The sequence below is a fragment of the Nerophis ophidion genome, linkage group LG18 (assembly GCF_033978795.1).
Source record: "Nerophis ophidion isolate RoL-2023_Sa linkage group LG18, RoL_Noph_v1.0, whole genome shotgun sequence".
In the NCBI taxonomy this organism is placed as follows: domain Eukaryota; kingdom Metazoa; phylum Chordata; class Actinopteri; order Syngnathiformes; family Syngnathidae; genus Nerophis; species Nerophis ophidion.
In genome coordinates, this window is record NC_084628.1 from 31,583,819 (window position 1) to 31,608,278 (window position 24,460).

General features: G+C 36.2%; 1 protein-coding gene across 9 annotated transcripts in view; it reads right to left on the reverse strand.

Annotated features, from left to right (window-relative positions):
- Nucleotides 1-24,460, reverse strand: part of tenm4 (teneurin transmembrane protein 4) — a 343,760-nt gene that overhangs the window by 181,017 nt on the left and 138,283 nt on the right. For all 9 annotated transcript variants that reach the window (XM_061877994.1, XM_061877993.1, XM_061877991.1 and 6 more), the window contains 3 exons: nucleotides 19,288-19,452; nucleotides 13,030-13,247; nucleotides 5,869-6,079 (listed from right to left, as the gene is read on the reverse strand). In XM_061877994.1, the coding sequence (XP_061733978.1) occupies nucleotides 5,869-6,079; nucleotides 13,030-13,247; nucleotides 19,288-19,452 (594 nt within the window). The remainder of the gene's footprint in view (nucleotides 1-5,868; nucleotides 6,080-13,029; nucleotides 13,248-19,287; nucleotides 19,453-24,460) is intronic.

The window sequence follows — 24,460 nt, forward strand, 5'->3', positions numbered from 1 at the left end:
GTCCTGCCAGCTCATATGCATATTCATACCCAGACTCATGAATATTCATGAGTTAATGAATATTCATATTTGCAGCGCTGACATCACATTCTCCCTGCTTGGGGAACCAGAGAGGACGTTCACGTGCTCCCCGTGGAGAAAATACAAGCAAAGCAAACGCGCCCGGTGTCATATCTCATCATGAATATTCAAATGTTGGCACAGAGGCTGGTGGGCGTGTCTTGGAGAAGGAAGAGCTTCTTTTTGTCTGCAAGTACGGGTGTTGTTGTCACATTTCTGACCCAGCGACTTTTTGTTAAAGCAAGAGAAAAAGTGCCAGCTGCCTTGAATAGATGACACTTCTCTCACCTTCATGGCTAACGCTAGCGCTAATGATCGATAACGCAAATTGAGGATAGTGCTAATGAGTGCTAGCGCTAATCAATGATTGTGCTAATCAACGTTGGCGCCAATCAATGTGAGTGCTAATCAATGCTAGCGTTAATCAATGCTAGTTGTAATCGACGCTAGTGCTAATCAATGCTAGCGCTGGTCAATCGTAGCATTATTCAATGCTAATGCTAATCAATGCTAGTGCTAATAAATGCTAACTCTATTCAATGCTAGGGCTAATCAATGCTAGTGCTAATCAATGCTCGCACGATTCAAGGCTAGCGCTAATCAATGATAGTGTTAATCAATACTAGCGCTAATCCATGATTGTGCTAATTAATGTGAGCGCTAATCAATGGTAGCAGTAATCAATGCTAGTTCTAATCAACACTAGCGGTAATCAATACTAGCGCTGGTCAATCGTAGCACTATTCAATGCTAATGCTAATCAATGCTAGTGCTAATCAATGGTAGCACTATTCAATGCTAGTGCTAATCAATGCTAGTGCTAATAAATGCTAGCGCTATTCAATGCTAGCGCTAATCAATGCTAGTGCTAATCAATCATAGTGCTAATCAATGCTAGCTCTAATCAATGCTACCTAAAATCAATCATAGCACTATTCAATGCTTGAGCTAATCAATGCAAGCACTAAATAATGCTAGTGCTAATCAATGCTAGTGCTAATCAGTGCGAGCGCTAATCAATTCTAGCACAAATCAATGCTAGTGCTAATCGATGCTAGCACTGGGCTATCGTAGCACTATTAAATAATGATGCTAATCAATGCTAGTGCTTATCAATGCTAGCACTATTAAATGCTAGCACTAATCAATGATAGCGCTAATCAATACTAGCGCTAATCAATGATGGTGCTAATCGATGCAAGCTCTAATCAATGCTATCTCTAATCAATTATAGCACTATCCTATGCTAGGGCTAATCAATGCTAGTGCTAATCAATGCTAGTGCTACTCAATGCGAGCGTTAGTCAATGCTAGCACTAGTCAATGCTAGTTCTAATGAACGCTAATGGTAATCAATGCTAGCGCTGGTCAATTGTAGTACTGTTTATTGCTAATGCTAATCATTGCTAATGCTAATCAATGCTAGCCCTATTCAATGCTACCACTAATCAATGCTAGTTCTAATCAATGCTAGCGCTGATAAATCGTAGCAATATTCAATGCTAATGCTAATCAATGCTAGCTCTATTCATTACCAGCGCTAATCGATGCTTCTGTTAATCAATGCTAGCTCTAATCAATGCTAGCTCTATTCAATGCCAGCGCTAATCAATGCTTCTGTTAATCAATGCTAGCTCTAATCAATGGGGCGTCTAATCAATCATTGCACTATTCAATGCTAGAGCTAATCAATGCTAGCACTAATCAATGCTAGTGCTAATCAATGCTAGTGCTAATCAATGCGAGCGCTAATCAATGCGGAAGTAATGTCAAAGCGCTTTGAGTACCTTGAAGGTAGAATGAATGGTAAATGGGTTGTACTTGTAGCACTATTAAATAATGATGCTAATCAATGCTAGTGCTTATCAATGCTAGCACTATTAAATGCTAGCACTAATCAATGATAGCGCTAATCAATACTAGCGCTAATCAATGATGGTGCTAATCGATGCAAGCTCTAATCAATGCTATCTCTAATCAATTATAGCACTATTCAATGCTAGAGCTAATCAATGCTAGTGCTAATCAATGCTAGTGCTACTCAATGCGAGCGTTAATCAATGCTAGCACTAGTCAATGCTAGTTCTAATGAACGCTACTGCTAATCAATGCTAGCGCTGGTCAATCGTAGTACTGTTTATTGCTAATGCTAAAAGCGCTATACAAGTACAACCCATTTATCATTTATTTATTTACCACTAATCAATGCTAGTTTTAATCAACACTAATGCTAATCAATGCTAGCGCTGGTCAATCGTAGCAGTATTCAATGCTAATGCTGATAAATCATAGTGCTAATCAATGCTAGCAATATTCAATGCTAGCACTAATCAATGCTAGTGCTAATTAATGATAGTGCTAATCAATGCTACCTCTAATCAATCATTGCACTATTCAATGCTAGAGCTAATAAATTCTAGCACTAACCAATGTTAGTGCTAATCAATGATAGTGCTAATCAATGCTAGCTCTAATCAATGCTATCTCTAATCAATCATTGCACTATTCAACGCTAGAGCTAATAAATTCTAGCACTAACCAATGTTAGTGCTAATCAATGCGAGCGCTAATCATTGCTATCACTAATCAATGCTAGTTTTAATCAATGCTAGTTTTAATCTAGCGCTATTCAATGCTAGCGCTGGTCATTCGTAGCACTGTTCAATGCTAGTGCTAATCAATGCTAGTGCTAATCAATGGTAGCACGATTCAATGCTAGCACTAATCAATGCTAGTTTTAATCAATGCTAGTGCTGATCAATCGTCGCACTATTTAATGCTAAGGCTAATCAATGCTAGTGCTAATCAAAACTAGCACTAATAAATGATAGTGCTAATCGATGCTAGCTCTAATCAATCATAGCACTATTCAATGCTAGTGCTAATCAATGCTAGCCCTAATCAATGCTAGTTCTAATCGACACTCTTGCTAATCAATGCTAGAGCTGGTCAATCGTAGCACTATTCAATGCTAATGCTAATCAACGCTAGCGCCATTTAATGCTAGCACTTTTCAATGCTAGCGCTAATCAATGCTAGTGCTAATCAATACTGTTGCTAATCAATGATATTGCTAATCAATGCTAGCTCTAATCAATAATAGCACTATTTAATGCTAGGGCTAATCAATACTAGCACTAATCAATGCTAGTGCTCATCAATGCTAGCGCTAATTAATGTTAGTGCCAATCAATGCAAGCACTAATCAATATTAATCCTAATCAATGCTGGTGCTAATCAATGCTAGCGCTAATCAATGCGATAGGATGATGATGAATTGCTGATGTAAAATGAGAAAACATAAACATCCCATCAGTCTTAATACCAGTGAGAGCAGTTCTCTCATCGAGTCAGCCATGATTAGTAGTCTTGTTGTTGAAGGGAAAGTAAACATTGTGATGTGTCTGTGGAATTAATACTTAAAATTGACAAAATTATGTATATATTACCTGTTATTATGAATGTTATTACATTACTTATATACGTACAGTGTGTATATAAAATATGTAAATATGACATGTTATTATGAATGTTACTACATACTACATATATACTTACAGTGTGTATATACAATATGTAAATATTACATGTTATTGTGAATGTTACTAGATACTACATATAGACTTACAGTGTGTATATAAAATATGTACTTATTACATGTTATTATTAATGTTACTCGCTTGATTATATACTGTACTTACAGTGGGTATATAAAGATGTAAATATTACATGTTATTAGAAATGCTACTACAATACATATATACTTACAGCATGTATATCAAATGTGTAAATGTTACATGTTATTATGAATGTTACTAGATACAACAAATATACTTACCGTGTTGATATAAAAAGTTGATGGAGGTTTTTGGATGTTTTTCAGAAGGCTTTATAGGCGGAATAGTGCGTTTCCCATTAGCGCTAATGTTGCCTAACTTTTGCGAATATTTATTTTCAATTTAAAATGCATTAAAAAAAGAGTAAAAAAAAGGTGTTCTTGTCTTACATGATTGTGAATCCACAGTTAAAAAGTACAATCAAACCTTTAAATGCCTGATTGGCTCATAAGACACAATTAGCTAAACGGCCACGAAAAACTCCCAGCGAGAAGAAGAAACTGTGAGACTCCAACTTGAACATGTGGTTTACTTCTTTTTACACTTGTATCAGCCTCTCTTTAATGGTTTTAACTATGTCGCACCTTCTTCTTACCCTAGTGCTAGTGTTGCTAACCTAGCAATATTTTAAGATGTACTGTTAGCATGTTGCTCACATATCTATGCTAGTGTTGCTAACCTAGCATGATTTTAAAATGTACTGTTAGCATGTTGCTCACATATCTATGCTATTGTTGCTAACCTAGCATGATATTATAATGTAATGTTAGCGTGTGGCTCACATAGCTATGCTAGTGTTGCTTACCTAGTAGGATGTGAAAATGTAATGTTAGCACGTAGCTAATATAGCTTTGCTAGTGTTATTAACTTTGCATGATGTTAATATGTAATGTTAGCATGTAGCCCACATAACTATGCTAGAGTTATTCACCTTGCATAATTTTAACATTAAGTTCACATAGCTATGATGGTGTTTTGAACTTTGTACGATGTGAAAATGTACTGTTAGCATGTTGCTCACATAACTATGGTAGTGTTGCAAACCTAGCATGATATCACAATGTAATATTAGCACGTGGCTCACATAGCTGTGCTCGTGTTGCTAACCTAGTAGGATGTGAAAATGTAATGTTAGCATGTAGCTCATATAGGTTTGCTAGTGTTATTAACTTTGCATAGTGCTAATATTTAATTTTAGCACGACGCTCACATTGCTATGATGGTGTTTTGAGCTTTGTATGATGTGAACATGTAATGTTAGCATGTAGCTCACATAGCTATGCTAAAGTTATTAACTTTGCATAATGCTAATATTTAATTTTAGCATGTAGCTCACATAGCTATGATGGTGTTTTCAGCTTTGTATAATGTGAAAATGTATTGTTAGCATGTTGCTCACATAGCTATGCTAGAGTTATTAACTTTGCATTATGATAATATTTAATTTTAGCATGTAGCTCACATAGCTATGATGGTGTTTTGAGCTTTTTCTGATGTGAAAATGTAATGTTAGTGTGTAGCACACATAGCTATGCTAGAGTTACTATTTTTGCATAATGCTAATATTTAATTTTAGCACGTAGCTCACATAGCTATGATGGTGTTTTGATCTTGGTCTGATGTGAAAATGTAAAGTTAGCATGTAGCTCACATTGGTATGCTAGTGTTGTTAGCCTAGTATGATGTTAAATCATAAAGTTAGCATGTAGTTCACATAGCTATGATGGTGTTCTGAGCTTTGTATGATGTGAAAATGTACTGTTAGCATGTTGCTCACATAACTATGCTAGTGATGCTAACCTAGCATGATATTACAATTTAATGTGGCTCACATGGCTGTGATTGTGTTGCTAACCTAGTAGGATGTGAAAATGTAAAGTTAGCATGTAGCTCACATTGGTATGCTAGTGTTGCTAACCTACTATGATGCTAAAATGTATTTTTAGCAAGTCGCTCCCATGGCTATGCTAGTGTTGCTAACCTAGCATGATGTCAAAATGTAATATTAGCATGAAGCTGACATAGCTAAGTTTGTGTTGCTAACCCAGCATGAAGCTAAAATGTAATGTTAGCATGTAGCTGACAAAGCAATGCTAGTGTTGCTAAGTCAAGTGACAATGTTTTATGAGATATTTATTGTCATGTTCCTTGGGGAAGAAGGCATTTGAAATAAACATGGATGTTTGCTCACCGCTGGCGGTGGTGAGGAAAGAGACAGTCTCGGTGTCCTTGCCGTCGTTGTAGACTGCCAGGTGCCAGATGCCAGACTCCATGTACTGGATGAAGCCAGTGTCGTGTGTGCTGACAGGGGCCAGGCTCCTCTGCAGGGCGGCGGGCCCCTCCAGGCCGGGGGGGTGGTGGGCTAGGAGACGTCGGCCATCCAGCAGCTCCACAAAATCAAACTGCACATATGCGGGGGGGGGGGGGCGGGGGGGGGGGGGGGGGGTCAGTGGAAGGATGCATGGATGCATGAATGCATGGATGCATGTGCTCCATCAAGGGTGACATGAGTGCTGTCAGGATGTATCAAACTTGTCATCATTTGGTCTGTATGAATAAATGATATTTCCAACATGGCTGCCGTAGTGACATATGTACCTTCATGGACTCACTTGTAACTTCATTAAAGCAACACTAAGGAATACGTTATCCGCTACGTTCTACTAGCAGCAAACTAACTTTAGCTTAATAAAATAACTATAACTAAAACTATAACTATATATATATATATATATATATATATATATATATATATATATATATAAACGTACATATATGCATATATCTACATACAAATATATGCATACATACATACATGCATACACATATGCATACTTACATATACATTCAATACATACATATACTGTACGTAGATATGTATACATACTGTTATAAATAAATAAATGATAAATGGGTTGTACTTGTAAAGCGCTTTTCTACCTTCGAGGTACTCAAAGCGCTTTGACACTACTTCCACATTTACTCATTCACACACACATTCACACACTGAAGGAGGGAGCTGCCATGCAAGGCGTTAACCAGCACCCATCAGGAGCAAGGGTGAAGTGTCTTGCTCAGGACACAATGGACATGACGAGGTTGGTACTAGGTGGGGATTGAACCAGGGACCCTCGGGTTGCGCAGGACACCTCTCCCACTGCGCCACGCCGTCCCTGTTCATACATCCATGTACAAAAATACATACATATGCATATGTATACTTACATGAACATACATATATACATACACACATGCACACACATGTATACTTACATATATATATATATATATATATATATATATATATACAAATATACATAAATAAACACACACATATACGTACATATACATATCTATACTTACATATATATATATTAATATATATATATATACATACATATACATACATCTATACATACATAAACACACACATATACATACATATACATATCTATACTTACATTTATATATATATATATATATATATTAATATATATATATATATACATACATATACATACATCTATACATACATAAACACACACATATTTATATATGTATTTTAATAATACAACTTTAACATTTGACAACCAAATAATAAAACAAGGTGACTCTGTAAAAAATCTGGGTATTATCTTCGACCCAACTCTCTCCTTTGAGTCACACATTAAAAGCGTTACTAAAACGGCCTTCTTTCATCTCCGTAATATCGCTAAAATTCGCTCCATTTTGTCCACTAAAGACGCCGAGATCATTATCCATGCGTTTGTTACGTCTCGTCTCGATTACTGTAACGTATTATTTTCGGGTCTCCCCATGTCTAGCATTAAAAGATTACAGTTGGTACAAATGCGGCTGCTAGACTTTTGACAAGAACAAGAAAGTTTGATCACATTACGCCTGTACTGGCTCACCTGCACTGGCTTCCTGTGCACTTAAGATGTGACTTTAAGGTTTTACTACTTACGTATAAAATACTACACGGTCTAGCTCCAGTCTATCTTGCCGATTGTATTGTACCATATGTCCCGGCAAGAAATCTGCGTTCAAAAGACTCCGGCTTATTAGTGATTCCTAGAGCCCAAAAAAAGTCTGCGGGCTATAGAGCGTTTTCCGTTCGGGCTCCAGTACTCTGGAATGCCCTCCCGGTAACAGTTCGAGATGCTACCTCAGTAGAAGCATTTAAGTCTCACCTTAAAACTCATCTGTATACTCTAGCCTTTATATAGACCTCCTTTTTAGACCAGTTGATCTGCCGCTTCTTTTTTTTCTCCTATGTCCCCCCCTCCCTTGTGGAGGGGGTCCGGTCCAGTGACCATGGATGAAGTACTGGCTGTCCAGAGTCGAGACCCAGGATGGACCGCTCGTCGGGACCCAGGATGGACCGCTCGCCTGTATCGGTTGGGGAAATCTCTACGCTGCTGATCCGCTTGAGATGGTTTCCTGTGGACGGGACTCTTGCTGCTGTCTTGGATCCGCTTGAACTGAACTCTCGCGGCTGTGTTGGAGCCACTATGGATTGAACTTTCACAGTATCATGTTAGACCCGCTCGACATCCATTGCTTTCGGTCCCCTAGAGAGGGGGGGTTGCCCACATCTGAGGTCCTCTCCAAGGTTTCTCATAGTCAGCATTGTCACTGGCGTCCCACTGGATGTGAATTCTCTCTGCCCACTGGGTGTGAGTTTTCTTTGCCCTTTTGTGGGTTCTTCCGAGGATGTTGTAGTCGTAATGATTTGTGCAGTCCTTTGAGACATTTGTGATTTGGGGCTATATAAATAAACATTGATTGAGTTCCTCCCGGATGACAGAGTTTCTCACCCTATCTCTAAGGGAGAGCCCCGCCACACGGCGGAGGAAACTCATTTCGGCCGCTTGTACCCGTGATCTTGTACTTTCGGTCATGACCCAAAGCTCCTGACCATAGGTGAGGATGGGAATGTAGATCGACCGGTAAATTTAGAACTTTGCTTTCCGGCTCATCTCCTTCTTCACCACAACGGATCGGTAAAAAGTCCGCATTATTGAATACGCCGCACCGATCCGCCTGTCAATCTCATGATCCACTCTTCCCCCACTCGTGAACAAGACTCCCAGGTACTTGAACTCCTCCACTTGGGGCAGGGTCTCCTACCCAACCCGGAGATGTATATATATATATATATATATATATATATATATATATATATATATATATATATATATATATATATAAATATATATATATATGTATGTATATGTATGTATGTATATATATATATATATATATATATATATATATATATATGTATATATATATATATATATATATATCTATATATATATATATATATATATATAAATATATATATATATGTATATATATATATATATATATATATATATATATCTATATATATATATATATATATATATAAATATATATATATATGTATGTATATGTATGTATGTATATATATATATATATATATATATATATATATATATATATATATATATACATATGTATATATATATATATATATATATATATATATATATATGTATATATATATATATATATATATATCTATATATATATATATATATATATAAATATATATATATATGTATGTATATGTATGTATGTATATATATATATATATATATATATATATATATATATATATATATACATATGTATATATATATATATATATATATATATATATATATATATATATATACACACATATATATATGTATATATAAGTTATCTGGCTTGTGAGGGCAGACATATGTGTAATGTGGCCCTCAATAAAAAGAAGTTTGACGGCCCTGACCTCAGATTATGAATTTAATGTTTGTGGCAATCGCTAACAAAACACATAATTTCTCATAACCAACAGCTTTGATTTTGTCCAACTATTATTAGATTCATAATTAAAAGCAATTAGCTGTGTGCTATTTGATTTTTGTATTCATCTAGCTCAGTAGCTAGCGAGATATAAATGAGCTAAGGTAATGAAGTTATTTTTTGTTTTTCAGCACGTATGTTAAGAACAAAATGTATTCGATTATAGTACACATAAATTATCCAAACATTGTTTCATAAATTTGTATTCTGCAATGTTTGTACAGGCTCAAACTGTCAGATATTAGCACAGGTGCTAACAGCGACGATACAGTCCATTCTTTTGGGGTTAGCATAGTAATAGCAGGTATTCCCTGTTAGCATGCCAGCATAGCATAAGCACCACTTTGAAGTGGTCACCAAAAAGGAGAACTGCTTGATTTCACTTGTAAATAAAAAACAGAAAAGTTTGCTAATATATTCAGGTCAGAAAAGACTTTACAAATATTAATGAGGACATTTTTACTTTCACCTTTGCTTACCTGCCCGGCAACAGGCTGGAAAAGTTGCATTAGAGGAGAAAGAAATGAAGGACAAAGCTGCAGTTGCTTTGAGAGATGGAGCAGCCAGTTATGAAGATGAAGAAATTTAGTGATTTAGTGATTCATTTGTGAAACTGACACTACCTGCTTTGAAGTTGGAGTCAATCCTTTTTGTAAGCAAGAAAATCGTTTATCGTCCATTATGGACTGTGGTCCACAATACAGCCATTGATATTTATATTAACGTCCAATAAGTAAAGTAAATATTAACATCCAATAGGTAAATATCAATATCCAATTAGTAAATATTAACATCCAATAAGTAAAATCATTAATAACATCCAATAAGTAAGTATTAACATCCAATACGTAAAAACATTATTAACATCCAATAAGTAAAGGAAATATTAACATCAAATAAGTAAAGGAAATATTAACATCAAATAAGTAAATATTAACATACAACAAATAAAGGAAATACTTCCATCCAATAAGTAAATATTAACATGTCATAAGTAAATATTAACATCCATCCATCCATCCATTTCCTACCGCTTATTCCCTTTCGGGGTCGCGGGGGGCGCTGGCGCCTATCTCAGCTACAATCGGGCGGAAGGCGGGGTACACCCTGGACAAGTCGCCACCTCATCGCAGGGCCAACACAGATAGACAGACAACATTCACACTCACATTCACACACTAGGGCCAATTTAGTGTTGCCAATCAACCTATCCCCAGGTGCATGTCTTTGGAAGTGGGAGGAAGCCGGAGTACCCGGAGGGAACCCACGCATTCACGGGGAGAACATGCAAACTCCACACAGAAAGATCCCGAGCCTGGATTTGAACCCAGGACTGCAGGACCTTTGTATTGTGAGGCAGACGCACAATACAAAGGTCCTGCAGTCCTGGGTTCAAATCCAGGCTCGGGATCTTTCTGTGTGGAGTTTGCATGTTCTCCCCGTGAATGCGTGGGTTCCCTCCGGGTACTCCGGCTTCCTCCCTCTTCCAAAGACATGCACCTGGGGATAGGTTGATTGGCAACACTAAATTGGCCCTAGTGTGTGAATGTGATAAGTAAAATAAATATTAACATCCAATAAGTAAAGTAAATATTAACATCCAATAAGTAAAGTAAATATTAACATGTAATAAGTAAAGCAAATAATAACATTCAATAAGTAAAGGAAATATTAATGTTCAATGAATAAATATTAAAATTCAATAAGTAAAGGAAATATTAACACCCAAAGAATAAATATTAACAAGTAATACATAATATTACCATGCAATAAGTATAGAAAGTATTAACATCCAAAGAGTAAATATTACCATGCAATAAGTAAATATTAACATCCAATAAGTAAAGTACATATTAACATCCAATAAGTAAAGGAAATATTAACATTCAATAAGTAAATATTAACATCCAATAAGTAAAGGAAATATTGACATCCAATAATTAAAGTAAATATTAACATCCAATAAGTAAATATTAACATCCAAAGAGTAAATATTACCATGCCATAAGTAAATATTAACATCCAATAAGTAAAGGAAATATTAACATTCAATTAGTAAAGGAAATATTGACATCCAATAAGTAAGGTAAATATTAACATCCAAAGAGTAAACATTAACATATCATTAGTAAATATTAACATCCAAGAGGTAAAGTAAATAATAACATGTAATAAGTAAAGGAAATATTAACATCCAAGAGGTAAATTAAATATTAACATCCAATAAGTAATGGAAATATTAACATCCAATCAGTAAAGTAAATATTAACATACAATCAGTAAAGGAAATATTAACATTCAGTAAGTAAAGTAAATATTAACATCCAATAAGTAAAGTAAATATTAACATGTAATAAGTAAAGCAAATAATAACATTCAATAGGTAAAGGAAATATTAATGTTCAATAAATAAATATTAAAATTCAATAAGTAAAGGAAATATTAACACCCAAAGAATAAATATTAACAAGTAATACATAATATTACCATGCAATAAGTATAGAAAGTATTAACATCCAAAGAGTAAATATTACCATGCAATAAGTAAATATTAACATCCAATAAGTGAAGTACATATTAACATCCAATAAGTAAAGGAATTATTAACATTCAATAAGTAAATATTAACATCCAATAAGTAAAGGAAATATTGACATCCAATAAGTAAAGTAAATATTAACATCCAATAAGTAAATATTAACATCCAAAGAGTAAATATTACCATGCCATAAGTAAATATTAACATCCAATAAGTAAAGGAAATATTAACATTCAATTAGTAAAGGAAATATTGACATCCAATAAGTAAGGTAAATATTAACATCCAAAGAGTAAACATTAACATATCATTAGTAAATATTAACATCCTAGAGGTAAAGTAAATAATAACATCTAATAAGTAAAGGAAATATTAACATCCAAGAGGTAAATTAAATATTAACATCCAATAAGTAAAGTAAATATGAACATACAATCAGTAAAGGAAATATTAACATTCAGTAAGTAAAGTAAATATTAACATCCAATAAGAAAAGTAAATATTGACATCCAATAAGTAAATATTAACATCCAATAAGTAAAGGAAATATTAACATGTCATAAGTAAATATTAACATCCAATAAGTAAATTAAATATTAACATCCAATAAGTGAAGGAAATATTAAGGTGTTTACTTGAAAGTAGTTTTAAGGTGCACATAATCCAGAAGTAGTTTTAAGGTGGCCTTGCAGGTAACCCTGAAGTGTTTTAGTGTTAAGGTGGCCTTGCAGGTAACTCTGCACTATTTGAGTTTTGAGATGGATTTGAACACAGGTAGAAAAAGAAATACGTGGACTGTGCAACAAATGAAGTTAAACTCATCCAGAATCTTTTTCTCTGTTTTCCATCCAACCAGAACAAAACCTTGAAGAAGTGGAATGTTTGGGCACTCGATGAACACTTGAAGACCAGACTGACCTGCGTGTGAGACGGGGGCAGGCCCCTCCTGCCGTAGACCCCAACTAAGGCGTCTTTGCTGAGGGACACGTTGAACTTCAGGTACATGGGGTGATCCACGAAGACCTGAGACCTCCAGAAGACGGCAGGCGGGATCTGCTGGGCCACTTTGCGTCCCACGTCGATCTCGCCCATGTCGATGTAGCTGTCGTCAGGGAACATGCCGTCCGACCTGCCTGCTGGGAGGTCAGAGAGGTCCACTTCAATATTCTGAGGAATACTCTGAGAAGTATTTGGGAGTGAGGTAGATTTAACGACCTCACAGCTTGACGTGCGCTCATTAGGAAGCAAACTAGTTTTATTCATGTTTTTACCTTTTAATTGAAGCATTCCACAGGAAGGGCATGTTGGGAAATAATATTAAACGCTGGAACATATGGCGCTACAAAACGCTGCAGACGTAATTAAAGCGACAGTAATAAAAGTGAGAGTTGTAATTATATTTGAGAAGGGCCAAAAAAGACGCCATATGCTGCCTGTTGGAGCCGCTCGTGTTGCTGGAAGATGGCATCTGTTCGCTCGCGTGCTCGTGATTGACGCCTGGAGCCAGGAATCACGGCAAAAAAAGTGCTATTTGAAGAGGAGGCGCACTTTTTTTGGGAGGGGGGGGGTGGTTGCCTATAATACATAATCCTTATGTAAGACAAGAACACATATAGTTTTCGATGAATTCTGAATTGTAGATAAAAGTTAGCAAAAGTCGGCTAACAATGGAATCATCCTATTCCACCTATAAAGCGCACTACAAAACCTCTATCAAGGTTTTATACACACACTGTAAGTATATATGTAGTGTAGTAACATTCATAATATCATGTAATGTTTAAATATTTTATATACACACAATAGATATATATATATGTAGTATCTAGTAATATTCACACTAACATGGAATATTTACATATTTTATATGCACACTGCAAGTATATATGTAGTATCTAGTAATATTCACAATAAAATGCAATATTTACATATTTTATATACACACTGCAAGTATATATGTAGTATCTAGTAACATTCAAAATAACATGTAATATTTACGTATTTTATATACACACTGTAAGTATATATGTAGTATCTAGTAACATTCATAATAACGTGTAATATGTACATATTTTATATACACACTGTAAGTATATATGTAGTATCTAGTAACATTCATAAAAACATGTAATATTTACATATTTTATCCACACAATGTACGTATATATGTAATGTAGTTACATTCATAATAACATGTAGTATTTACATATTTCCATACACACTGTAAATATAAATGTAGTAGCTTGTAACATTCATAATAGTATGTAATATTTATGTATTTTATATACACACTGTAAATATAGATGTAGTATCGTAACATTCATAATAACATGTAATGTTAACATATTTTATATACACACGGCCAGTATATATGTAGTATCTAGTAATATTCACAATAACATGTAAGATTTACAGATTTTATATACACACTGCAAGTATATATGTAGTATCTAGTAACATTCATAATAATATGTGATATTTACAAATGTATATACACACTGTAAGTATATATGTATTATTTAGTAACAGTCATAATACATAATTTTTTTTACCGCTTGTCCCTTTTGAGGTCGCGGGGGGTGCTGGAGCCTATCTCAGCTGGATTCGGGCGGAAGGCGGGGTGCACCCCTGACAAGTCGCCACCTCATCACAGGGCCAACACAGATAGACAGCCAACATTCACACTCACATTCACACATTAGGGCCAATTTAGTGTTGCCAATCAACCTATCCCCAGGTGCATGTCTTTAACATGTATTATTTACATATTTTATCTACAAACTGTAAGCATATATGTAATGTAATAACGTTCATAATAACATGTAATGTTTAAATATTTTATATACACACTGTATGTATATATGTAGTATCTAGTAACATTCAAAATAACATGTAATATTTACGTATTTTATATACACACTGTACGTATATATGTAGTATCTACATATTTATATACTGTACACACTGTAAATATATGTGTAGTAGCTTGTAACATTCATAATAGTATGTAATATTTATGTATTTTATATACACACTCTAAATATAGATGTATTGACTTAACATTCATAATAACATGTAATGTTTACATATTTCATATACACACTGCCAGTATATATGTAGTATCTAGTAACATTCATAATAACATGTAATATTTACAAATTTATATACACACTGTAAGTATAAATGTATTATTTAGTAACAGTCATAATACATACATTTTTTACCGCTTGTCCCTTTTGAGGTCGCAGGGGGTGCTGGAGCCTATCTCAGCTGGATTCGGGCGGAAGGCGGGGTGCACCCCTGACAAGTCGCTACCTCATCACAGGGCCAACACAGAAAGACAGACAACTTTCAAACTCACATTCACACATTAGGGCCAATTTAGTATTGCCAATCAACTTATCCCCAGGTTCATGTCTTTAACATGTAATATTTACATATTTTATCTACGAACTGTGAGCATATATGTAATGTAACATTCATAATAACATGTAATATTTAAATATTTTATATACACACTGTATGTATATATGTAGTATATAGTAACATTCAAAATAACATGTAATATTTATGTATTTTATATACACACTGTACGTATATATGTAGTATCTAGTAACATCCATAATAACATGTAATATTTACATATTTTATATACACACTCTAAGTATATATGTAGTATCTAGTAACATTCATAATAACATGTAATATTTACATATTTTATCCACAAAATGTATGTATGTATGTAATGTAGTTACATTCATGATAACATGTAGTATTTACATATTTATATACTGTACACACTGTAAATATATATGTAGTAGTTTGTAACATTCATAATAGTATGTATCCATCCATCCATCCATCCATTTTCTACCGCTTATTCCCTTTCGGGTTCGCGGGGGGCGCTGGCGCCTATCTCAGCTACAATCGGGCGGAAGGCGGGGTACACCCTGGACAAGTCGCCACCTCATCGCAGGGCCAACACAGATAGACAGACAACATTCACACTCACATTCACACACTAGGGCCAATTTAGTATAGCCAATCAACCTATCCCCAGGTGCATGTCTTTGGAAGTGGGAGGAAGCCGGAGTACCCGGAGGGAACCCACGCATTCACGGGGAGAACATGCAAACTCCACACAGAAAGATCCCGAGCCTGGATTTGAACCCAGGACTGCAGGACCTTCGTATTGTGAGGCAGGCGCACTAACCCCTCTGCCACCGTGAAGCCCTTACATATTTTATCTACAAACTGTAAGCATATATGTAATGTAGTAACATTCATAATAACATGTAATATTTAGATATTTTATATACACACTGTATGTATATATGTAGTATCTAGTAACATTAATAATAACATGTAATATATATGTATTTTATAAACACATTGTAAGTATATATTTAGTATCTAGAAACATTCATAATAACAATTAATATTTACATATTTAATAGACATACAGTAAGTATGTATGTGGTATCTAGTAACATTCATAATAACATGTAATATATACATATTTTATCTACACACTGTGAGGATATATGTAATGTAGTAACATTCATAATAACATGTACTATTTACATATTTTATATACAGACTTCAGTATATAAATAATGAAGTAACATTCATAATAACATGTCAAGTATTAATTTCACCGACACATCACAACATTCACTTTCCCTTCAACAACAACAAGACCACTAATCATGGTAGACTTGATGAGAAACAACAAAAACTACTTTGGGACAAATGGTGATCAGAAACTTCTATTTTTGAGCCTGAAATAAAGGAGGATCATATACGGGTTATAGAAGCTGTCTGCTAAACAGATGCAGCTTTAGTCAAACAATAAGCGTCATGTAGCAGTATTGCTAAGTGCTAAACAAGATGTAGAAACATGATAAATCAATCACTTACTGTACCATGTCTGCTCTCACTGGGATGAAGACTGTGGGGATGGTTGTATCTTCCCCTTTACATCAACAATTCCTCATCATCATCATCCTCACAAAGGGTTAAAAAAAGTGTATTTTTGGCCATCTCTGGCTCTAATTTGGATGTCAAAGTTGACCAACTTGTGGGTTTATGTCCACAATCTTCTACTATCCAGGTGAGAGGCATGATTTATGAGCTAGAATGAACTTTCACCAACTCAGAGGCCATGCAGCAGCTCAATATGTCAATATAGCTGCAAAAGCCAGTTAGCTCTTTAAAAGTAGTCCTTCTGTGTTATAATAAGAATATCACTAATACTTGTTTATATCCAGGTCACAACATGTTAATGGAGTATTGTTGGTAGTTTTTTTAAGGGATTTAAAGGCCTACTGTCACCCACTACTACCCACCACACAGTCTGATAGTTTATATATCAATGATGAAATATTAAAATTGCAACACATGCCAATACGGCCTTTTTAGTTTATTAAATTACAATTTTAAATTTCCCTGGAGTTTAATCTTGAAAACGTTGTGTAATGATGACGTGTACGCAAGAAGTCACAGGTTTTTAGGAAGTATGAGCGCTGCACACACACAGCTAAAAGTCGTCTGCTTTAACAGCATAATTACACAGTATTTTGGACATCTGTGTTGCTGAATCTTTTGCGATTTGTCCAATTAATATTGGAGAAGTCAAAGTAGCAAGATGGAGTTGGGAAGCTTTAGCCTTTGCCACACAAACACACGGTGATTCCTTGTTTAAAATTCCCGGAGGTGAAACTTTACTATGGATCAGAGCGCGGTCAAGCGAACATGAGTCCAGACAAAATGTCAACCAGCAGGTTTCGGTGAGAAAATTGTGGTTAGAAAGTCGCTTCTTACCGGAGAAAAGCTGAGCTTGTGCCGTCCATAGCCACCGTCGACTCCCCTGAGACACTGGCGTCAACACACCCGTGGACGTACACCTCAGACTATCAGGTACTATTAAACTCACTAAAACACTAGCAACACAATAAAAAGATAAGGGATTTCCCAGAATTATCCTAGTAAATGTGTCTAAAAACATTGAAATCCGTCCCAATGCAATCGCGTTTTTTTTTTTTAACGCGTTTCTTTTTTTTTTTTTTTTTCTAGTCCGTCGCTATCAATATCCTCAAACACGAATCTTTCATCCTCGCTCAAATTAATGGGAGAATTGTCATTTTCTCGTTCCAAATAGCACTCTTTGTTGGAGGTTCCCATTAAAACCAATGTGAATATGTGAGGAGCCCCCACACTTCCGACGTCATCGTCTGCGACTTCCGGTAGAGGCAGGGCTTTTTCTCTTAACACCGACAGTTGCGAACTTTATCGTGGATGTTCTCTACTAAATCCTTTCAGCAAAAATATGGCAATATCGCGAAATGATCAAGTATGACATATAGAATGGACCTGCTATCCCCGTTTAAATAAGAAAATCTCATTTCAGTAGGCCTTTAAGGGCGCGATAGAGTTAGCCATCTCTTAGATGCCATATTTGAGGATTTAGAATACATAAAAACAATAAAAACATGTGTTGTAGTCTTACATGAGGATTGTGACTGATGGTCAACAACACCCAGCAGTTTTTTTACCCACCATTGAAGCATCTACTCGTTCTACATAATATTCCACTTTGAAGAAAAAGGGTGAGCACACTTGTTTGTGGATTGAAAACGTTGTTGTGGCGTCGCAGCTGAGTAGTTTTTAAAAAATTGTGCTTAGCTTGATGTAAAAGTGGTGACTCTTTGTCACGGTTGCGGCCGCCACCTCCTTCCAGAAACGATGGTTATTGATTTTTCTAAGCAGGAAAGGTCGGAGCTCAGCCGCCCTCGCTAACCACGCTGGCTCAAGGAAAAAGGACAACTGCTGGATTCGTCTATATGCTAATGAGCCCTCCTCGACCTCCCGTGGAAGACATCTTTGTCGCCAAGATGGAGGCCGGCAAACTTCCTTGGAGTCAGACAGTCGTCCCCGAGGTCCGAGCACACGTTCTTTGGCTGGCAGGCTAGCGGTGCGGGCGGGAGATGAAAGGATCACATTTGTCGCTAATCCCGCCCCTTTCGTGCTGCCCCCAGCACGACAACGCTCCTACGGTTACAATGCAGACGTGCCCACGGACCGCAGAGACGGTAGAGAATGTCAGCCAGCAAACAAACTTTCCGGTGGAACTTTTTCGCCTGCGCCGCCGCGATAAAGCGCTTAGACGCCGCTTACTGTCATCTTTGCGCCCGCGACCCGGCGCGTCCACGCCCGTGTTGCCCAGCGGCCCCAGGCTCAGGTCGGTAGGTAGCGTCAGGCCGCTTGTGTTGTCCTCCGTCACGTGGTACATCTGTCTGTGCGTGGGCTTCAGGTGCCAGTTTAGGCCCAAAAGGTGCATGGCTGGAAGAGAGGAGGACAGGAAAGCATCTTGTTACGCAACTCCGACGGATTTTCAGAACAACAGCATTACATAACAACAGTGTCATTATACAACAGTGTTGATATGTAACAGTGTTATTTTATAACAGTATTATACAACAATGTTATTATACAACAGTGTTAAAATATAATTTTGTTATTATACAACAGTGTTATGGCACTCAGCATCAAGGTTTTGAATTGGGGGTTAAATCACCAAAAATGATTTCTCGGGCGTGGCCACCACTGCTGCCCACTGCTCCCCTCACCTCCTAGGGGGTGATGATGGGTCAAATGCAGAGAATAATTTTGCTATACCTAGTGTGTGTTTGACAGTCATTGGTACTTTAACTTTATTATACAAATGCGTTTTTACACAACAGTGTATTATACAATATTGTTATATACAACAATGATATATACAACAGTGTTATTATATCACATTGTTATTATACAACAGTGTTATTATATAACATTGTTATTATACAACAGTGTTATTATATAACATTGTTTTTATACAACAGTGTTATTATCTAACGTTATTATTATATAACAGTGTTCTTTTACAACATTGTTATTATACCACAGTGTTATAAAACAATAGTGTTATTATATAACATTGTTATTATACAACATTGTTATTATATAACAATGTTATTATACAGCAGTGTTATTAAATAACAGTGTTATTATACAACAGTGTTAATATGTAACAGTGTTATTATATAACAGTGTTATTATATGACAGTGTTATTATACAACATTGTTATTATATAACAGTGTTATTATACAACAGTGTTATTATATAACAGTATTATACAACAGTGTTAATATGTAACAGTGTTATTATATGACAGTGTTATTATACAACAGTGTTATAATATAACAGTGTTATTATACAACAGTGTTAATATGTAACAGTGTTATTATATGACAGTGTTATTATACAACAGTGTTATTATATAACAGTGGTATTATACAAGTGAAGTGAATTATATATATATTATAGTGAATTATGTATATAGCGCTTTTCTCGAGTGACTCAAAGCACTTTTACATAGTGAAACCCAATATCTAAGTTACATTTAAACCAGTGTGGGTGGCACTGGGAGCAGGTGAGTAAAGTGTATTGCTCAAGGACACAACGGTCGTGACTACGATGGCGGAAGCGGGGATCGAACCTGGAACCTCAAGTTGCTGGCGTGGCCACTCTACCAACTGAGCTATACCGCATATACAACTATATATACAGCTATACACCAGTGTTATTATACAGGAGTGTTATTATTCAAAATTGCTAATATACAACAGTGTTATTATATAACAGTGTTTTTATACAACAGTGTTATTATAAAACAGAGTCATTATATAAGAGTGTTATTATATAACAGTGTTATTATACAATGGTTTTATTATACAACAGCGTTATTATACAACAGCGGTATTTTATAAAAACAATATTATACAATTGTGCTATTAACAGTGTTATAACCAAGGATTGAAGTGACAAGCCTGCAAGACTACAATACCCAGTTTGTGGACATGGAGACTACAGCCGTAGAAGCACATTCAATGTCGTTATTAGGTCGCACTAACACAAAACAGTGACAACATTCAACAGAGCTGCTTCATAGGCTCACAAACCGCAAGTTTGAGCTGACAAACACAGCTGAGCTAATGCTGCTATATCTGGGCGCTGAAGTCACACGTCACTAGGCAACAGCACACACCCTGCTCTCATGAAACATCACAGCCGCTTATCCAAGATATTTCAATCTTATTTTCAAAATAAACCAAATACTTTCTTACCTTGTAATTATATTTATGAAAGGGTACTTACATTGGTAATTAAAATACTTTTAGACAAAATAATGACTAACTAATTATAATAATTAGTTGTTTAAAGTATTTTTTTAAACACTGACTCCAACATTCCTGATATTCTTAACATAAAGAAGATGAAGAAAACATCAAAATTCCTCAATGTGACTAAAATGTAAAAAGGTTCCAAGAGAACACAAATCAAATATTTTGTGTATGCCAAACCGGAAGTGAACAGACAGCAGATGGAGGAACAAACAGGAAGTGGACATAGATGATGGTTGAACAAACAGGAAGTGGACACACAACTGACGGAAAAACAAACAGGGAGTGGACAAACGGATGATGGATGATCCAACAGGAAGTGGACACAACTGATGGATGAACAAACAGGAAATGGACACAATTGATGGATGAACAAACAGGAAGTGGACAAACAGATAATGAGGAACAAACAGATAATGAGGAACAAACAGGAAGTGGACAAACAGATGATGGACTAACAAACAGGAGTGGACAATCAGATAATGGATGAACAAACAGGAAGTGGACAAACAGATAATGGATCAACAAACAGGAAGTGGACAAACAGATAATGGACCAACAAACAGGAAGTGAACAAAACTGATGGATGAACAAACAGGAAAAGGACACGAGTGATGGATGAATAAACAGGAAGTGGACACACAACTGATGGAAGAACAAACAGGAAGTGGACACAACTGATGGATGAACAAACAGGAAGTTGACAAACAGATGATGGATGAACAAACATGAAGTGGAAACAACTGATGGATGAACAAACAGGAAGTGGACAAACAGATGATGGACAAACAAACATTAAGTGGACAAACAGATGATGGATGAACAAACAGGAAGTGGACACAAATGATGGATGAACAAACAGGAAGTGGACAAATAAATAATGGATGAATAAACAGGAAGTGGATAAACAGATGATGGATGAACAAACAGGAAGTGGACACAACTGATGGATGAATAAACAGGAAGTGGACACAACTGATGGATGAACAAACAGGAAGTGGACACAACTGATGGATGAACAAACAGGAAGTTGACAAACAGATGATGATGATGAAACAGGAAGTGGACACGACTGATGGATGAACAAACAGGAAGTTGACAAACAGATGATGGATGATCAAACAGGAAGTGGACACGACTGATGGATGAACAAACATGAAGAGGACACGAGTGATAGATGAATAAACAGGAAGTGGACAATTAAATGATGGATGAACAAACAGAAAGTGGACACACCTGTTGGATGAACAAACAGGAAGTGGACAAATAGATGATGGATGAACAAACTTGAAGTGGACAAACGGATGATGGATGATCAAACAGGAAGTGGACACAACTGATGGATGAACAAGCAGGAAGTGGACAAACAGATGATGGATGATCAAACAGGAAGTTGACACGACTGATGGATCAACAAACAGGAAGTGGACACAACTGATGGAGGAACACAAAAAGCTGTGATGCTTAGCGGCAGGTTCTGCGGACTAAACGCCACGCTGACCTTCAGTGACAACATCTGCCCCCGCCCCCCCCCACTCCCCCCACACACACTTCCGTAAATACATGATGAAGAAGACCTCGGGGACACGGAGGCTGTGATGATGTTTCACAAGGACGACAAAAGAAGCGGTGTGGCCATGGGGAAGGGGTGCAAGGAGGCGGGGTGGCGGGTGGCGGGGTGACAGATGACCAATACCAGACTGGACAAGACCAGCTGACTCAGGCAGAAAACCCAACAGTCAGCAGTCAGCAGAAAAAGGCCCAGAAAGTCAATAGCTGCATTTGATTGCTTTGTTACGTCTCAAGTAATGAACACAACATTCATTGATTTCTAAATTTCATCTTCTCCGATCATGATCCACTCAGGTGCTAACATTCTTTACTCCACTGCAGCACAACCATAACACGTCCATCTTTAGTATCAACGTCCTCACAACTTTGTACAAAAATTGAAACTCTCCCCAACTTTCTGACCAACCGTCTACCACACACTGACACATCAAAGGATGTGGCGGCCATTTTGGTATTTTATCTTCCAAACCAGAACAATATTTACATTATTGTTCAATAAAACACAAAATGCAATTTCAGTAGCAACTTTGTGTGATTGCTGAAGAGCCAAAGCCAAACTGAAATGCTCACAGCGCTAATACTCTGGACAGATAGCGTCAAGTAACAAAAATATTTGACTTAGAGGTGCAAAATGAGCTAAAGAAGCTAGCATGCTAACAATAGCATGCTTATAGTTAGCATTAGTGAACTACTAAAAAATGTGACACTGAGGTGTATACAAGTTAAATTATCACAAATGCTAGCATGCTAATGTTAGCATGCTAAAATACTAACTGTAATGTGTCAGTATTATACTTGAGGTGAACATTTGAAAAAAAAAACATGTATCAAGTATCAAAATATCTATACATAAAGATTGTTGAAACAAACAGCATGCTAACTCAAAGTTGGATGCTAATATTAGCAAATTAGCAAATCGAGCTAAAATAAGCTAGCATGCTAACAGTACCATGCTAACAATAGCTTTCTTGTAGTTATCATTAGAGAACTACTATGAAATGCTATCAAAAACTATCAAAAATGCTAGTATGCTAATGTTAGCAGGCTAGAATGCTAACTGTAATGTGTCAAGTACCTTATATTAGAATGTTTTGAAATTAGCCCAGGGCTGCACTTTAGTCCAAAAATAACTAATGTTTGTTTCTTGGGTTGACCAATTGATCAAATCTCAGACCTACTTCCTGTTCCTGTGTACAGTGCTAAGCCTTCTGGGTAATGCAGTGTATAAAAGTTTAATTCCTAGCGGACATGTATCAATATATTTAATGTTTATTTATTTGGGAAGAATATTTTCACTTGCAATGTTGACCTAGCAAAGAGGCAGCATTCACATGTTAGAGATGTTGAAGCGTGATGATAATCTCTGATTAAAGGTGGTGTTTCCGACAGTTGTCTAAATAATGACAATTATTAGTTATCATTCATTATTTGAGGCTGCCGTCAAGTTAGCGCAGGAGGAGGCTGGCAGGACTAATGAGACGAGAGCCGTCAGGAGTCTGTCAGCACGCGTCACATGACCTCCTTCCACTGGCCCGTGGCAGGAAGTGTGGTC